Below are 14,757 nucleotides of genomic sequence, written 5' to 3'. Positions count from 1 at the left end.
GTAGGCAGAGAGGCAGGCAGGGGTGGGAGAAGCAGACTGCTGAGCAGAGAGCCCGATGTGGGGCTCGATCCCCAAACCCAGGGATCATGACCCCGAGTCGAAGGCAGAGGCTTTAAACCACTGAGCCACCCAGGTACCCCTAAACTTTTTTTTTTTTTTACGATTTTATTTATTTATTGGACAGACAGAGATCACAAGTAGGCAGAGAAGCAAGCAGAGAGAGAGGAGGAAGCAGGCTCCCCACAGAACAGAGAGCCAGATGTGGGGCTCCATCCCAGGATCCTGGGATCATGACCTGAGCTGAAGGCAGAGGCTTTAACCCACTGAGCCACGCAGGCACCCCTAAACTTTGTTTTTTAAAGCAGTTTTAGATTCACAGCAAAATAGAACACAAAGTACAGTGATTTCTTATATCCCCTCTGCCCCTTCCCCCAGCCCCGGACCTCCCCTTTATCAACATCCTCCACCAGAGTGGTATATTTGATACAACCTGAACCTATATTGACACATCAGTACCATCCAAAATTCATAGTTTACATTAGGGTTCACTCTTGGTGGGGTATGTTCTTCAGGTTTGGATGGATGAGTAATGACATGCATCCACCATCGTAGTAGTATACAGAGTGGTTTCACTGGCCTAAAACTCCTCTGTGCTCAGCTATGCATTCCTCTCCCTCTTTTAATCACTATTTTTACTATCTCAGTTTTGCCCTTGCCAGAAGGTAGTTGGAATCACACAGTACGTAGTCTTTTCAGATTGGCTTCTTTTGCTTAGTAATATGCATTTAGGTTTCCTGCACATCTTTTTATGGCTAAAGAGCTTATTTCTTTTTTAATGCTGAATAAGATTCCATCCTCTGGCTCTTTACTCTTTCACTTACAGAAGGATGTCTTGGTTGCTTCCAAGTTTTGCAATTATGAATAAAGCTGCTATCAATATTTACGTGCAAGTTTTTGTGTGAACATACATTTTCAACTCTTTTGGTAGTTACCAAGGACTGCAATTGCTGGATTTTATGGCAATGTTTAGTTTTGTAAGAAATTGCTGAACTGTTTTCCAAAGTGGCTGAACCATTTTGCATTCCCGCCAAAAATGAACAAGACTTAATGGTGCCTTACCACCATTTAGTATTGTCAGTGTTTTGGATTTTGGCCGTTCTAATATGTGATTAGTGGTATTTCATTATTTTAATTTTCAGTTCCCTAATGATATATGATGTGGGAAATTTTTTTATATGCTTACTTGCCATTTGTGTATCTTAGGGGAGGTACCTGTTAAAATCTTTTGCCCATTTAAAAAATCAGGTTGTTTGCCTTCTTATTATTGAGTTTCAAGAGTTATTTGTATATTTTGGATAGCAGCCCTTTATTAGTTGTGTCTTTTGCAGATATTTTCTCCCAGTGTGTGGCTTGCCTTCTCATTCTCATGACTCTGTCTTTCAAGAGCAGAAGCTTTCAATTTTAATGAGGTCCAGAGTTTATCAATTACTTTTTTTTCATGGATTATGTCTATATTTTGTATGTTATAACTATTATATACTCTATTCTTACAGTCAAATAAACTAGAAAAAAGAAACTGTTATTAAGAAAATCACCAGGAAGAGAAAAGACATTTAACAATACTATACTGTAAAAAATCTGTGTGTAAGTGGACCTGCACAGTTCAAAGCCATGTTGTTCAAAGGTCAACTGTGCTTCCTTTTTTACTCTTTTTAATAGTTGCCCTAGAGATTGCAGCATAAATTTTACAACTCACCCAAGTGTGCTTTCAAATAACACTCTACCACTTCGGGAGTGGTGCAAGTACTATGTAATTAAATAATCCTAATTCTTCCTTCCCATTCTTTGTATCATTGCTGAGATATATATAGATATATATATATATATCTATATATATCTCCTTTGACTTCAGACAGTACCTATGAATGTTAGCAGAATGGAGCAGACAGGGTATGAGACTTGAAATGTGAAGCCTGGAGCTGGCTCCTAGTTTCAATACCAGGGTGCTCTATAATTCAGGGCAAGACACTTCTCTGTGAGCCTGAGGGATAAGATGGTGTTTAAGGACCAGCTTAGGCTGCAGTCCTCTCGGGCTTCCAATTATCTTGAAGTCTGTACTAGCAAAAGTGCTCTCTGAGTTCTTAATAGGTTTCTGATGCTTTGAAAACAGGCTGCATTCACAGACATGCAAAGTGCTCCATTGTTGTTTTTGGAAAAGACTATGGACCAGGTTCCTAGAGCATTTTGAGAAGGTTCAGATAGAGGTTTGGACTCTGGAGGTTTGGTAAGGCTCATCAGCTATGGTCTCATTGATTTCTGGTTATTAGCTAGTTACGGAATGGCAAGCCTCTTAATTGTACACTAATGAGAACTTAGTTACAATTAACTCATTTCTCATGAGCTAATGATGATTAGCTTTTTATTTTTTTAAGATTTTAGTTATTTATTTGACAGAGAGATCACAAGTATGCAGAGAGGCAGGCAGAGAGAGAGGGAAGCAGGCTTCCCACTGAGCAGAGAGCTCCATGCGGGACTTGATCCCAGGATGCTGAGATCATGACCTGAGCTGAAGGCAGAAGCTTGACCCACTGAGCCACCCAGGCACCCTTGATGATTAGCTTTTAAAGAAAGGCTATATTAGTTCAAGTAGTTCCCATAGGCTTTCAGGCTAAAAAAAGATGAACTATAAGACACCTTTAGAATCTCCAGATGTCTCTATCATTTGAACTTGATAGAACACATTCTCTGGATCAAGTCACTCATATGACTTAGGCCTCTTCTAAGGGGGGGATCACAAACATATAAGAGCGTGGGTGTGGACACTGGGATTCCAAGTCCGGCTTCTCTGTCTTAGTAACTCTTTGGTTTTAGACAAGCTCTGTGTTTGAGTTGAGAGTTCTCACTGGTTTGTTGGGAAGCTTATGAGATAAAAGACACCAATGGAAAAAAAAGAAAAACTCTTTATTCTGCCTTCACTCATTCTTTCTCAGATGCTCTTCTTCTTCGTCTTTTTCTTCTTTTAGATACTCTTTCTTTATGTGGATTTGTTTCTAGCCTTTATCATCTTCCTTTTGTCTGAGGATCTTTTTTTTTTTTTTTAAGTTTCTTTCCCTCCCTCCTTCCCTCTCTTTCCTTTTCTTTCCCTTCCTCCCTTCCTCTCTTTCTTTCTTTCCTTCTTTTCTTCTTTTGTAATCTCTGTGTCCAACATGGGACTTGAACTCATGACCCCAAGATGAAGAGTTGTGTGCTCTCCAACTGAGTCAGGCAGGCGCTCCTGAAAACTTTTTAATATTTCTCACAAGGCAGTTCTACTGACAACAAATTTCTTCAATTTCTATTTGTCTGAGAACGACTTTATTTCTCTTTCACTTTTCAAGGATAATTTTAGAGTACAGAATTCTAGGTTGGTGGGCTTTTCCCCTTCAAATATTTAATATTTCACTCCACTCTTTTCTTACTTGCATGCTTTTTTAAAGAAAAGTTGCATGTCATTCTTATCTTTGCCCCACTATAGAAAGGTGTTTTTTTTTTTTCACTTTCTCCCTCTCTTTTTTTTTTTTTCTTTTGTTCCTTTCAGGACTTTTTCCTTTTGATTTTCCTTGAATATGGTATCTCTAGGTGTACTGTTTTGGGCATTTATTCTGCTATATCTTTTCTGAGACCTGGATCTGTGGTTTGGTGTCAGACATTAATTTGGAGAAATTCTCAGTTACTATTTCCTTTCTTTCTTTTCTTTCTGTTATTCCCATTATGCATGTTTCTTCTATAATTGTCCTACAGTTTTTGGAAATCCTGGTTTTTGGGTTTTGGGGTTTTTTTTTCCCCTCAGTTTGTTTCTCTTTGCTTTTAGTTTTGAGAGTTTCTATTATTTTACCCTCAAGCTCAGAAATTCTTTGCTCCTCTGTGTCTATTCTACTGATGAGCCCATCAAAGGCCATCTTCCTTTCTGTTACAGTGTGTTTGATCCCTAGCAAATCTTATTTATTCTTTCTTAGAATTTCCATACCTTTGCTTCCATTTTCCATCTGTTCTTACATGCTGTTTACTTTTTCCGGTTTGATAATTCCAATAGTCCTGCCATATCTGACTGGTTCTAATGCTTGTTCAGTCACTCTAAACTGGGCTTTTTACCTTTTAGTATGCTTTATAAATTATTATTGAAGAATAGGCATGGTGTCCTGGGTAAAAGGAACTATGGTGAATAGGCCCTTAGTAATGTGACAGGTGTGGGGGAGGGGAAGCATGCTGATTGATTAGGAGATCTTTTGGTAAACCTGCACCCCTGGACCATGAACTTCAACAGTACTTTCCAGTTTCTCTCCATCTTGTGTAAAGACAGAATGGCTAGAGGGGGGAGGGTTGGATGTTGTGCTTCTTCCACATGTAAGGCTAGAGGGAGCTGGAGTTGGGTATTTCCCTTCTCCTGGGTGGTTTGGTCTCTGATAAGACTCCAGCAGGTTAGGCTCTGGTAAAATAGTTTCTCCTGAGGGCAGACCTTGTTTAGAATGCTCTGGTATATTCTCTTAATATTGACATTTGATAGTTATTATTTTTCTTTTACAATGATAGATAATGTTCTGCAGTTGGTTCCCATCCTTTGAGTGATTTCATTCAGGATAGCTCAATGAATATGTTTACTGGATCAATGGGTATGGATACATATATAACTATTGCTGATCTTCTTAAAAAAATATTTTTTTATTAACATATAATGTATTATTTGCCCCAGGGGTACAGGTCATTGAATCATCAGGCTTCTGCATTTCACAGCACTCACCATATATTGCTGTCATATTAGTTTCCACATGGTTGTATTGATTTTCTGGGGTTCAAGATTATTTAATTACATGAAATTCTAAAAAATATTATATATACATATATGAAAACCTCCTAGATACAAGTGCAGTGTTAATACCACAAGGCCCTGAAATTACACCCCTTCTATAAACTGATTTTTTTTTTTAAAGATTTTATTTATTTATTCGACAGAGAGAGATCACAAGTAGGCAGAGAGGAAGGCAGAGAGAGAGGAGGAAGCAGGCTCCCCGCTGAGCAGAGAGCCCAATGCGGAACTCGATCCCAGGACCCTGAGATCATGACCTGAGCCGAAGGCAGCGGCTTAACCCACTGAGTCACCCAGGCACCCTATAAACTGATTTTTAAGCCATTTTTCCCAGATAACCTTTTCCCAGATACTCAGTTTATGTTGCATATAGCCTTGCATTTGGGACGCACTCTGTAGATACTTATTGGATGGATAGATAGTCGGATAGCTGGATGACCTCCAACTGATTCCTTCTAATCAACACACAGAAAGTTAGTGACAAAGTTGAGATGATACACTGATCTATGATATAGAGCTATTTCTCACACTATAACTGCAGTTCTACTTCGTTCACCAATATATATTGTATGCTTAGTATGTGAAAAAACAGTTCTAGAAGCTGGGGGTACTACTATTAATAAAATATAGTTCTACCCATCATGTACCTTACAGTTTGATTGAGAAACTCATATATCTCTCTGGATTAAGTTCTCATTCATAAAATGAATGTAGTGATCTCAGAAATTCCTTCTAGTTTCTGAAACTCTTAATTTCCAGTTCTAGATATTCATATTCTTGAGTAAGATTATTTTAAGGAATAATCTAAAGGAACTGGTGATTCAAGATAATGATAGATCTTCTCTTTTTTTCCTTCCTTCCGTTCTTCCCTTTTCATCATCGAGTGCATACTAAACACCAGACACAATTAAGTGCTAGGAATAAAAATAGGAATAAAAGTCTACAGTCCAAAATGGGAAGATTTTTTTGAAGAGGAATGGTTTGGCAACACAACAGTACTGCACAGAGTATTTATGTATATGTGAATATGATGTGGTTACTCTAATATTCTAGCAAAAACTTGAGTGGTTTCCAGTATTAAAGTAGAGGAAGGAATCAGCTAAATGCTTCCAAAGTTAATGGAAAATATCACTGAATCTTGTAGGTTTATGTCAGGGGGAAATACTGGTACCATACTTGCCAATATCAAGATGAAAGATGACAAATGCCAATAGACTCACCACTTCTCTTCTTCTACTTGCACTCCTACGGACTGGAACTTACTGGGTGCTTTATTTTCCCCCGTTTTATCAGTCTCTTCAGCATCATCCACCTGAAGAAATAATCAAACAGGCAGAGATGCCCTATTTTAGTAATCTTGCCTGAAAAACAAATGTCACATTTTATCAGAAACCTCTGCAGTACTACTGGAATATTTTGTGATTTGTAGGCTATTTGTTCAATATTTGTGTATTTGATGAGGGCCATCACTACACTGTTAGCATGTGCTTTGACTCTGCTGATCTTAGTAAAATGAAATTTTATTTGCTCTTAAATGTCTATGATTGCCCCATAGATTTGTTTTTTTTATTTTATTTTATTTTTTCAGTGTTCTAAGATTCATTGTTTATGTACCACATCCAGTGCTCCATGCAATATGTGCCCTCCTTAATACCCACCACCAGGCTCACCCAACCCCCTCCACCCCTGTCCCCTCCCAAACCCTCAGTTTGTTTCTCAGAATCCACAGTCTCCACCGATTTGTGAGTATGTGCTTACCTGTGAATGCACTATATTAGAAAGGAACACTGCATGGAAATGGTTCTTAGAAGTTGTGAATTTGCAGATAACAAAATACAAAAGAAGGAAGAAATTTTATTTACTATAGTTAGAATGGTTGATATTGAGATTTAGGTACTAACTTTTAAAGATAAACTATATGGTATCTTCATTTTTTCCCCCTTAAACTAAGAAATTGACTTTGAATATCATGCCATGATTCCTAAGTAGCTATGTAGACTGCAGCTCACATAGAAAATGTGTCTATTGGGACTTCATCAAGGTCAAAAGCTTTTGCACAGCAAAGGAAACAGTCAACAAAAACAAAAGACAACTGCCAGATTGGGAGAAGATATTTGCAAATATCAATAAAGGGTTATTATCCAAAATCTGTAAAGAACTTATCAAACTCAACACCCAAAGAACAAATAATCCAGTCAGGAAATGGGCAGAAGACATGAATAGACATTTCGGCAAAGAAGACATCCAAATGGTCAACAGACACATGAAGAAGTGCTCAATATCACTCAGCATCAGGAAAATACAAATCAAAACCACAGTGAGATACCACCTCACACCAGTCAGAATGGCTAATATTAACAAGTCAGGAAATGACAGATGTTGGTGAGGATGCAGAGGAAAGGGAACCTTCCTACACTGTTGGTGGGAATGCAAGCTGGTGCAGCCACTCTGGAAAACCGTACGGAGGTTCTTTAAAAAGTTGAAAATAGACCTACCCTGTAACCCAGCAATCGCACTACTAGGTATTTACTCTAAAGATAAAAATGTAGTGATCTGAAGGGGCACGTGCACCCCAGTATTTACAGCAGCAATGTCCACAATAGCCAAACTATGGAAAGAACCTAGATGTCTATCAACAGATGAATGGCTAAAGAAGATGTGTTTATACACACACACACACACATACACATATATATACACAATGGAATACTGTGCAGCCATCAGAAAACCAAAGTCTTGCCATTTGCAATGACGTGGGTAGAACTAGAGAGTATTATGCTGAGTGAAATAAGTCAGTCAGAGAAAGACAATTATCATATGATCCCTCTGATATGAGGAATTTGAGAGGCAGGGCAGGGTGTCATGGGGGATAGGGAGGGAAAAAATGAAATGATGGGATTGGGAGGGAAACAAACCATGAGAAACTCAATCTCAGGAAACAAACTGGGGGTTGCTGGGAGGTGGAAGGGGAGGGACAGGGTGGCTGGATTATGGATATTGGGAAGGGTATGTGCTATGGTGAGTGCTGTGAAGTGTGTAAGACTGAAGATTCACAGGCCTGTACCCGTGAAGCAAATAATACATTAGTTGTTAATTAAAAAAAAAAAAAAAAAAGAAAGCAAATGTGTCTATATTTAAATGATAGCTTTTGTGACAAACACATAGAGGTTCTATGGTTATTAGATTTCCTCTCCCAGATTTTATTTTTTATTTTTTAAGATTTTATTTATTTATTTGTTATTTATTTGTCAGAGAGAGAGAGAGAGTACAAGAGGGGGAGTGGGAGGCAGAGGGAGAAGCAGACTCCCTGCTGAGCAGGGAGCCTGATGCAGGACTTGATCCGAGGACCCTGGGATCCTGACCTGAGCCAACGGCAGATGCTTAACCAACTGAGCCACCCACTCATCCCTCCCAGATTTTATACTTCCTCTTACAGTAATATTACTAATTTATATGTTTTTCTATTTTATTTTGACCTTAAAATTTACCAGCATAAAGTTGTGAACAAGAATTTTTTGTAATTTTTAAAAAGGATTTCTAATTTCTAATATTGTTAATTTGTGTTTTCCCTTTCAGTCAAACTTTATATTTTTTTCCCAGAGAACTGACTTTGGTTTCATATATCAATTCTATTTTAGTTTTTCTTGCTGTTGGTCAGTTTTTGTTTTCCAGTGCATTTATTTCTACTTTCATCATTAATAATTTCCTTCCAATTTACTGTTCTTTTATAGTTTTGTGAATTGAGTGTTTTGTTTATATTGTGATTTTTTTGCATAACTGTGAAAGAACTTAGGGCTATGAATTCTTCTGAGATCATAGCTAGGGCCACAACCCATAGTGATGATTTTTAGGATTCTCGTCATTTATTTCATAATACTCTTGGATTTCCTCCTTCATCCAAATGTTATTTAGAATACTTTTTAATATATTTAGATGGTAGTTTTTGTTATCTGCTTAGCATTACTTTCTAGTTTTAATTTGTAATGGTTGGAAACCATTGGAAACCATGTAATATCTCTTCTTTTTTGGAATCCATTAAGATTATCTCTGGAATTTTGACTTGAGATAAGTCCCCTTAAAAAATCTCTTCCTGGGACGCCTGGGAGGCTCAGTGGGCTGGGCCTCTGCCTTCAGCTCAGGTCATGATCTCAGGGTCCTAGGCTCGAGCCTCACATTGGGCTCTCTGCTCAGCAGGGAGACTGCTTCCACCTCTCTCTCTCTCTGCCTGCCTCTCTGCCTACTTGTGATTTCTGTCTGCCATATAAATAAAATCTTAAAAAAAAAAATCTCTTCCTGAATATGCATCAATTCTGATTTCAAGAATGTAAAAATAAAATTTACAAAGTCTGAATGTACTGAGTACTGTCACAGAGAAACTATTCATGACACTTTTTAAAGAATTGGCAAGGTACACTTTATTCAGGGGGGACTATTGTGATAGGCACAGGGACCACAGTAGGCTTGGATTCAACTCCAAATGCAACAAGAAAAAGTAGGAATTTATAGCCAAGGAGCAGGGTGTCAGTGCGTAGAAATTTATAAAGAGGAGACATCAGGGATAAGAGGGGACCTCACAGCATCCTTGCTGAAGGCAGGCCAGGGTGATCAGGCATCATCTGGGGGCGATGGAGGATGGAGAACATGATCAGATGAGAAACTGGACACCAGCCCTGGGGCATTCTGGCTAAACTGACTTAGCAGGATTCTCACTAAAATTGGGCGACGCAAAGATGGACACACAAATACAAGAGTCAGGGCCTAGTCAGGAAGTGAATTCAGAGCAGCCTGACTAGAGTCTGGCCAAGGAGAGTCTTGTTATCAATACTACCTCCACTGCTTGCCTTCATTGGTGTACGTCCATTGATTATGAATCATTGATGATGTGACTTTTTTATTTCTCAAGGCCCTCTTTTAATTAATAGTAACAGCTCACTTCGTTTGTCTCAATCTATGGACTAGTTCACTCAACATGGCAGTTGGACTCATCTCTTCACATGGGGCATAATGTATCTCTGTACTCTTGGACAGGCATTAAAAGAAATAAGTAAATCTTAGGAGTGCAATCTCAGATAACTTAATTTTCTTTTTAATTCAAAGGATGAGAAAGCAAACCACATGTTCAAAGTGATGTGAAGATTAAGCTTAAAGCTCTTTTAGGTTGCTCTACAACATGAGTTCAATGACCATGGAGGGAAGTCACAATCTAATATCTGGAGGTAGAGAGGTTAAGATATAAAGCTACTACATGAAACTATATGTGCAATTACTCTTGAGAGACTAAAAGATGGTATAACCGCGTTACCTTTGGGGAAGGGAGTAGGAGTCAGAAGTAGAAAGATGGGGGCATTTCGTATTTTGTTCTATATCCTTTCATACTGTATGAATCCTTTATAACAATACCGTATCCATATACTACTTATTTTTGTAATTTTAAGAGAAACAAATTACCCTTAATGTGACCACTGACTTTTTAGAAGGACATACAACTTAGCTCTAAATTGGAAGCAACCAGTTACCTTCCCTGTGACCCGCCCAGCACTAGACCACCAGAGGAAGCCACCAGATAAAGTAGTTGACTTGAATTTTGAACTATATTATAAACAGAATACATGGTTTAAGATATTATAGAATCATAATTAGTGCCATGAAATGTTCCCACTAGTATGCCAAGTAACTATTCTAAGACTTAAGAGCTAAGTGAATTAAGACTACAAATTCACCCTACCCATCTCAAGCTTTTTAATACATATGCTTATGGTTTATTTATTGGACAAAGTGCCGTTTTCTGGTGACTTGCTTATTATCTATCAGCTCCAGGCCCATATTCTATACCCATCTGGTCTGTGGCAGGGGCCAGGACTCTGCCAACTACATTTCCCAGGCTTTGCTGCTGGCCAGCTTCCAGTTTTATTCTAACAAAGGAAGGTCGGAGGAGGGAAGGGACTTTCTTTCTGTTTCCACCTTCTGTGGGCATTGCTCCAGCATGCGAGGGCAGCTGTGGTTTCAGCCCCTTTGACCCATGTACCAGATGTGCTTCTCCCTTGGATGTCCCAGCACCAGCTGACCAGACCTGCCATGGTGGTGCAAGGCTGGCTGCACTAGGGACTCTCCCCTGAAGTCCTTAATTCTGGGAACCTCACCTTTCCCTTTTTGCTCCCTTAGTCCTAGAAGTGGTAATTGCTTAGTGCATCACATTATTGCTCTCTCAATCTTCCCATAACTGTAGAACCAATATTGTGTATCAAACTGCCTCTGTTTGAGAACTGAGCATGGTTTCTGTTTTCCTGAATGGGATTCTAACTGGTTCCATGCAGCTACACTCATGTCGATGAAGAAGGCTTAGAGAGTTAGCCAAAGGAGGATATTGCAGCTTTACAGTATAGGACAGTAGCAAAATTACCCAATGAAACTTTGCCCAATGATGCATGATAAGTATCTTAAGTCCCTTAAGAACCATGATCCTCAATGCATAGAGAAAGGGAGAAAGAAAGGATCCAGGGGTCTCAATGACAAGGATGGAGGACATTGTACTCTATGAATTGAGGACATTGTGCTCTCTGTTTGAGCCCCACCCCACCCATGTAAACCTACAGATGATTTGCATCCAAGTGTTGTCATCTTCCAAGCTTCAGCTATTGTATGTAAATTTATCTTAGTGACTTTTACCCCCTTACAAAAATGCACAAATGTCACCACTCTTACATAGTACTTAGGGTAATCTATTTAAATTTGTGAAGTGACTTTCAAAATGCTTCAAGTAATTGAATAGTAATTACATCTCTGTCCTGAAAAAAAATTAAGAAAACCCTTAGCAGATAAAATTTCAGCAAGATTGGCTATTATTTTAAAGGAAGGTAATAATAACAGCTAGATCTGATATTGAGTGAGCTCACTACACTTAGAATCTTACATATATTGTATCAGTCAATTTTTTTTTTTTTTTTAAAGATCCTATTTATTTGACAGAGAGAGAGCACAAGCAGGGGTGCAGCAGGCAGAGGGAGAGGCAGAAGCAGGCTCCCCCCAGAGCAGATCAGCCTGATGTGGGGCTTGATCCCAGGACCCTGGGATCATGACCCAAGCTGAAAGCAGTTGCCCAACCAACTGAGCCACCCAGGTGCCCCTCAATCAAGTTTTTAAAAACATTTTATTTATTCATTTGAGAGAGAGAGAATGAGCAGAGATGGGGGGAGGCACGGGGAGAGGGAGAAGCAAACTCCCTGCTAAGCATAGAGCCCAAATGTGGGGCTTGATCCTAGGACATTGAGATCACAACCTGAACAGAAGGCAGATGCCTAACTGACTGAGCTACCCACATGCCCCATGTAACAGCCTATTTTTACTATACCTGTGGGATAAATACCCTGTGGGATAGCAACTGTTATTCTCAATTTTCAGGTGAGGAAACTGGAATCATTAAGTAATTGGCCTAAACTCACACAGGGTATAAAGCAAATGATTATAATGTTAGTTGTTAGGCATGGATTAAATTAAAAATGTAGGGGAAGGGTTGGAAACTCTGACCCTAAAGAGGTAAAGGTTGGGAAAGAGTCCAGGATCCTAGTATTATCTATTTTCGGGATTAGGATTTAAATTAGGTTACAGTGTAATAAAATTTGATGACTATTTTGCATTTTGAATTTTTACTTATTATTCTTCATCAAAGAAGAGGTGTGGCATGGTCACATTAAGCATCAAGGTACAGTATAGGCTCTGTTAATGTAGAATGTGTGGCCTTGGGCAAGTTACTCAACCTCTCTGTGTTCTCATCTATAGGGTAGAGATAATCATACCCCCTATGCCATAGGGTTTTTGTAGGGGCTAAATGAGACAACCACATAAAGTACTCAGTTCTTCCATATAGTTTCTACAGTAATGAACAGCGATTGGAGGAAAAGTTAGAGCAAGTTTTCTGCTCACTAAAATATTCATATATTTAAGTGGCAAGATGATATCTGTAATAAAATTTTCTCCCCAATATTGTATGTGGATTTCAGAGTAGTTCCATCTTACTGGGTGAAAATGACAATAATATAAGGTAGATTTCATGTATATGAATGCTTTATTCTGAGTAAGAATTATGTGGCGAAGGGGTGCCTGGCTGGCTCAGTCAGTAGAGCATGTGATTCTTGATCTTTGGGTTGTAGGTTTGAGCCCCACAGTGGGTGTAGAGATTACTTAAAAAGAAAAAATAAATCTTAAAAAAAGAAAGAAAGAAAGAAAGAAAGAATTACTTAGAGCAGAACTTATGAGACCAACTGGCAGACCTGGGAGGTGATTAAGATGGATATATAGAAGCTTTTTTTTTTTTTTTTTAAAGATCTCATTTATTTATTTGACAGAGGGAAACAGCTAGAGAGAGAGAACACAAGCAGGGAGAGTGGAAGAGGGAGAAGCAAGCTTCCTGCCAAGCAGGGAGTCCAATGTGGGGCTCTAGCCCAGGTCCCTGGGATCATGACCTGAGCCAAAGGCAGATGCCCAACAACTGAGCCAATCAGGCACCCCTATACAGAAGCTTTTAAATAAAATGAACAGTAAGACAGACAAACAACTATCTTTAAAGTATGCTATTATTGGGTGCCTGGGTAGCTCAGGCATTAAGCACCTGCCTTCAGCTCAGGTCATGATCGCAGCATCCTGGGATTGAGCCCCACATCAGGCTCCCTGCTCAGCAGGAAGCTTGCTTCTCCCTCTCCCTCTTCCCCTACTTGTATTCCCTCTCTCCCTGTCTCTCTCTCTCTCTCTGTCAAATAAATAAATAAAATCTTTCAAAAAAAAGTATGCTATTATTAAATACAAAAGGCAAGATATAGAATAGTGTGAGGTATATGTTAACATCTGGGTAAAAAAGGGACAATAAATTAAAATATGTATTTGCTTGAATATCCACAAAGTATCTCTGTACAGAGATGCAAATGTTGGTTATATTTCCTCCAGCAAGTAGAACTGACAGTCTATTAAATAAGAATGGGAGGGAGACTAGTCACTGAGTACCTTCTTAGAACTTTAGAATTTTGAGCCAGAGAAATATATTATCTATTGAAAAATAATGTAAAATAAAGAAGAATGAACATTAAGGAAGTAGAAGAATGCTAACATGGCTGGGTGCCAGCTATGTGCTAGATAAGGATGGTAGTTTTTTTTTTTTAATCATTTAATCATATCACAAAATTCATCTTAACTCCTGCTAGGTGTATAGTTACATCCGTCATTGAGTACATTCACAATGTTGTGCTAGATCACCATTTCATGTCTAGAATTTTTTCATCATCCCAAACTTAAATTCTGTACCATCCTAGAAAGCTGGAATTTTTAAACTCAATCTCAAAATAATTCTGTGAGAGATGGTTAAGGGAACAGGCTCAGGAAGATGGCATCATTTACCTGGGACAGCAGGAAGGACCAACCTCTGCTCTTCTCTGCTCCTTCAAATCCCTTGGGCTGGTGGGAGACCAGTTAGCTTCTAGGGGAGGTAGGAGTAGGCATGGGTGTGGAGGCTGGCTTTGCGCATGTGCCTTCTGCTGTGTCTTCTAGTACCAGGCACCAATGCCACAAGTTCTTTTAGGAACTTGACAGCTTGTGTTATGGAAGCTTGTAGACTATATATATATATATATATATATATATATATATATACATACACACACACACACACACGCATATACATATATATATGAATATATATTTATATATATGTAACCATTTGACTCATTGCTACTAGACAAAATTTAATTGTCCTTTAGAAGTGCACTGTACAGAATGCACTATGAAAATACATCATCGTTGTGAAAACCTACCCCACGCCTGGCTTTTAGATGTGCCTTAGAGTTGGTTCATTGTAAATAGATTTATTGGCTGTCACATCAGGAAGTTATTATTCAAAGGGCACCTGCATGATATGGCACAACAAAAAA

General features: G+C 38.8%; 1 protein-coding gene across 14 annotated transcripts in view; it reads right to left on the bottom strand.

The window, feature by feature from the left end:
- Positions 1-14,757, bottom strand: part of DLGAP1 (DLG associated protein 1) — an 869,387-nt gene that overhangs the window by 49,113 nt on the left and 805,517 nt on the right. For all 14 annotated transcript variants that reach the window (XM_059409267.1, XM_059409264.1, XM_059409265.1 and 11 more), the window contains one exon: positions 6,064-6,155. In XM_059409267.1, coding sequence (XP_059265250.1) covers positions 6,064-6,155 — 92 coding nt within the window. The remainder of the gene's footprint in view (positions 1-6,063; positions 6,156-14,757) is intronic.

This window comes from Mustela nigripes, chromosome 8 (genome assembly GCF_022355385.1).
Source record: "Mustela nigripes isolate SB6536 chromosome 8, MUSNIG.SB6536, whole genome shotgun sequence".
NCBI lineage: Eukaryota > Metazoa > Chordata > Mammalia > Carnivora > Mustelidae > Mustela > Mustela nigripes.
This window is presented reverse-complemented; position numbering and strand designations above follow the sequence as displayed.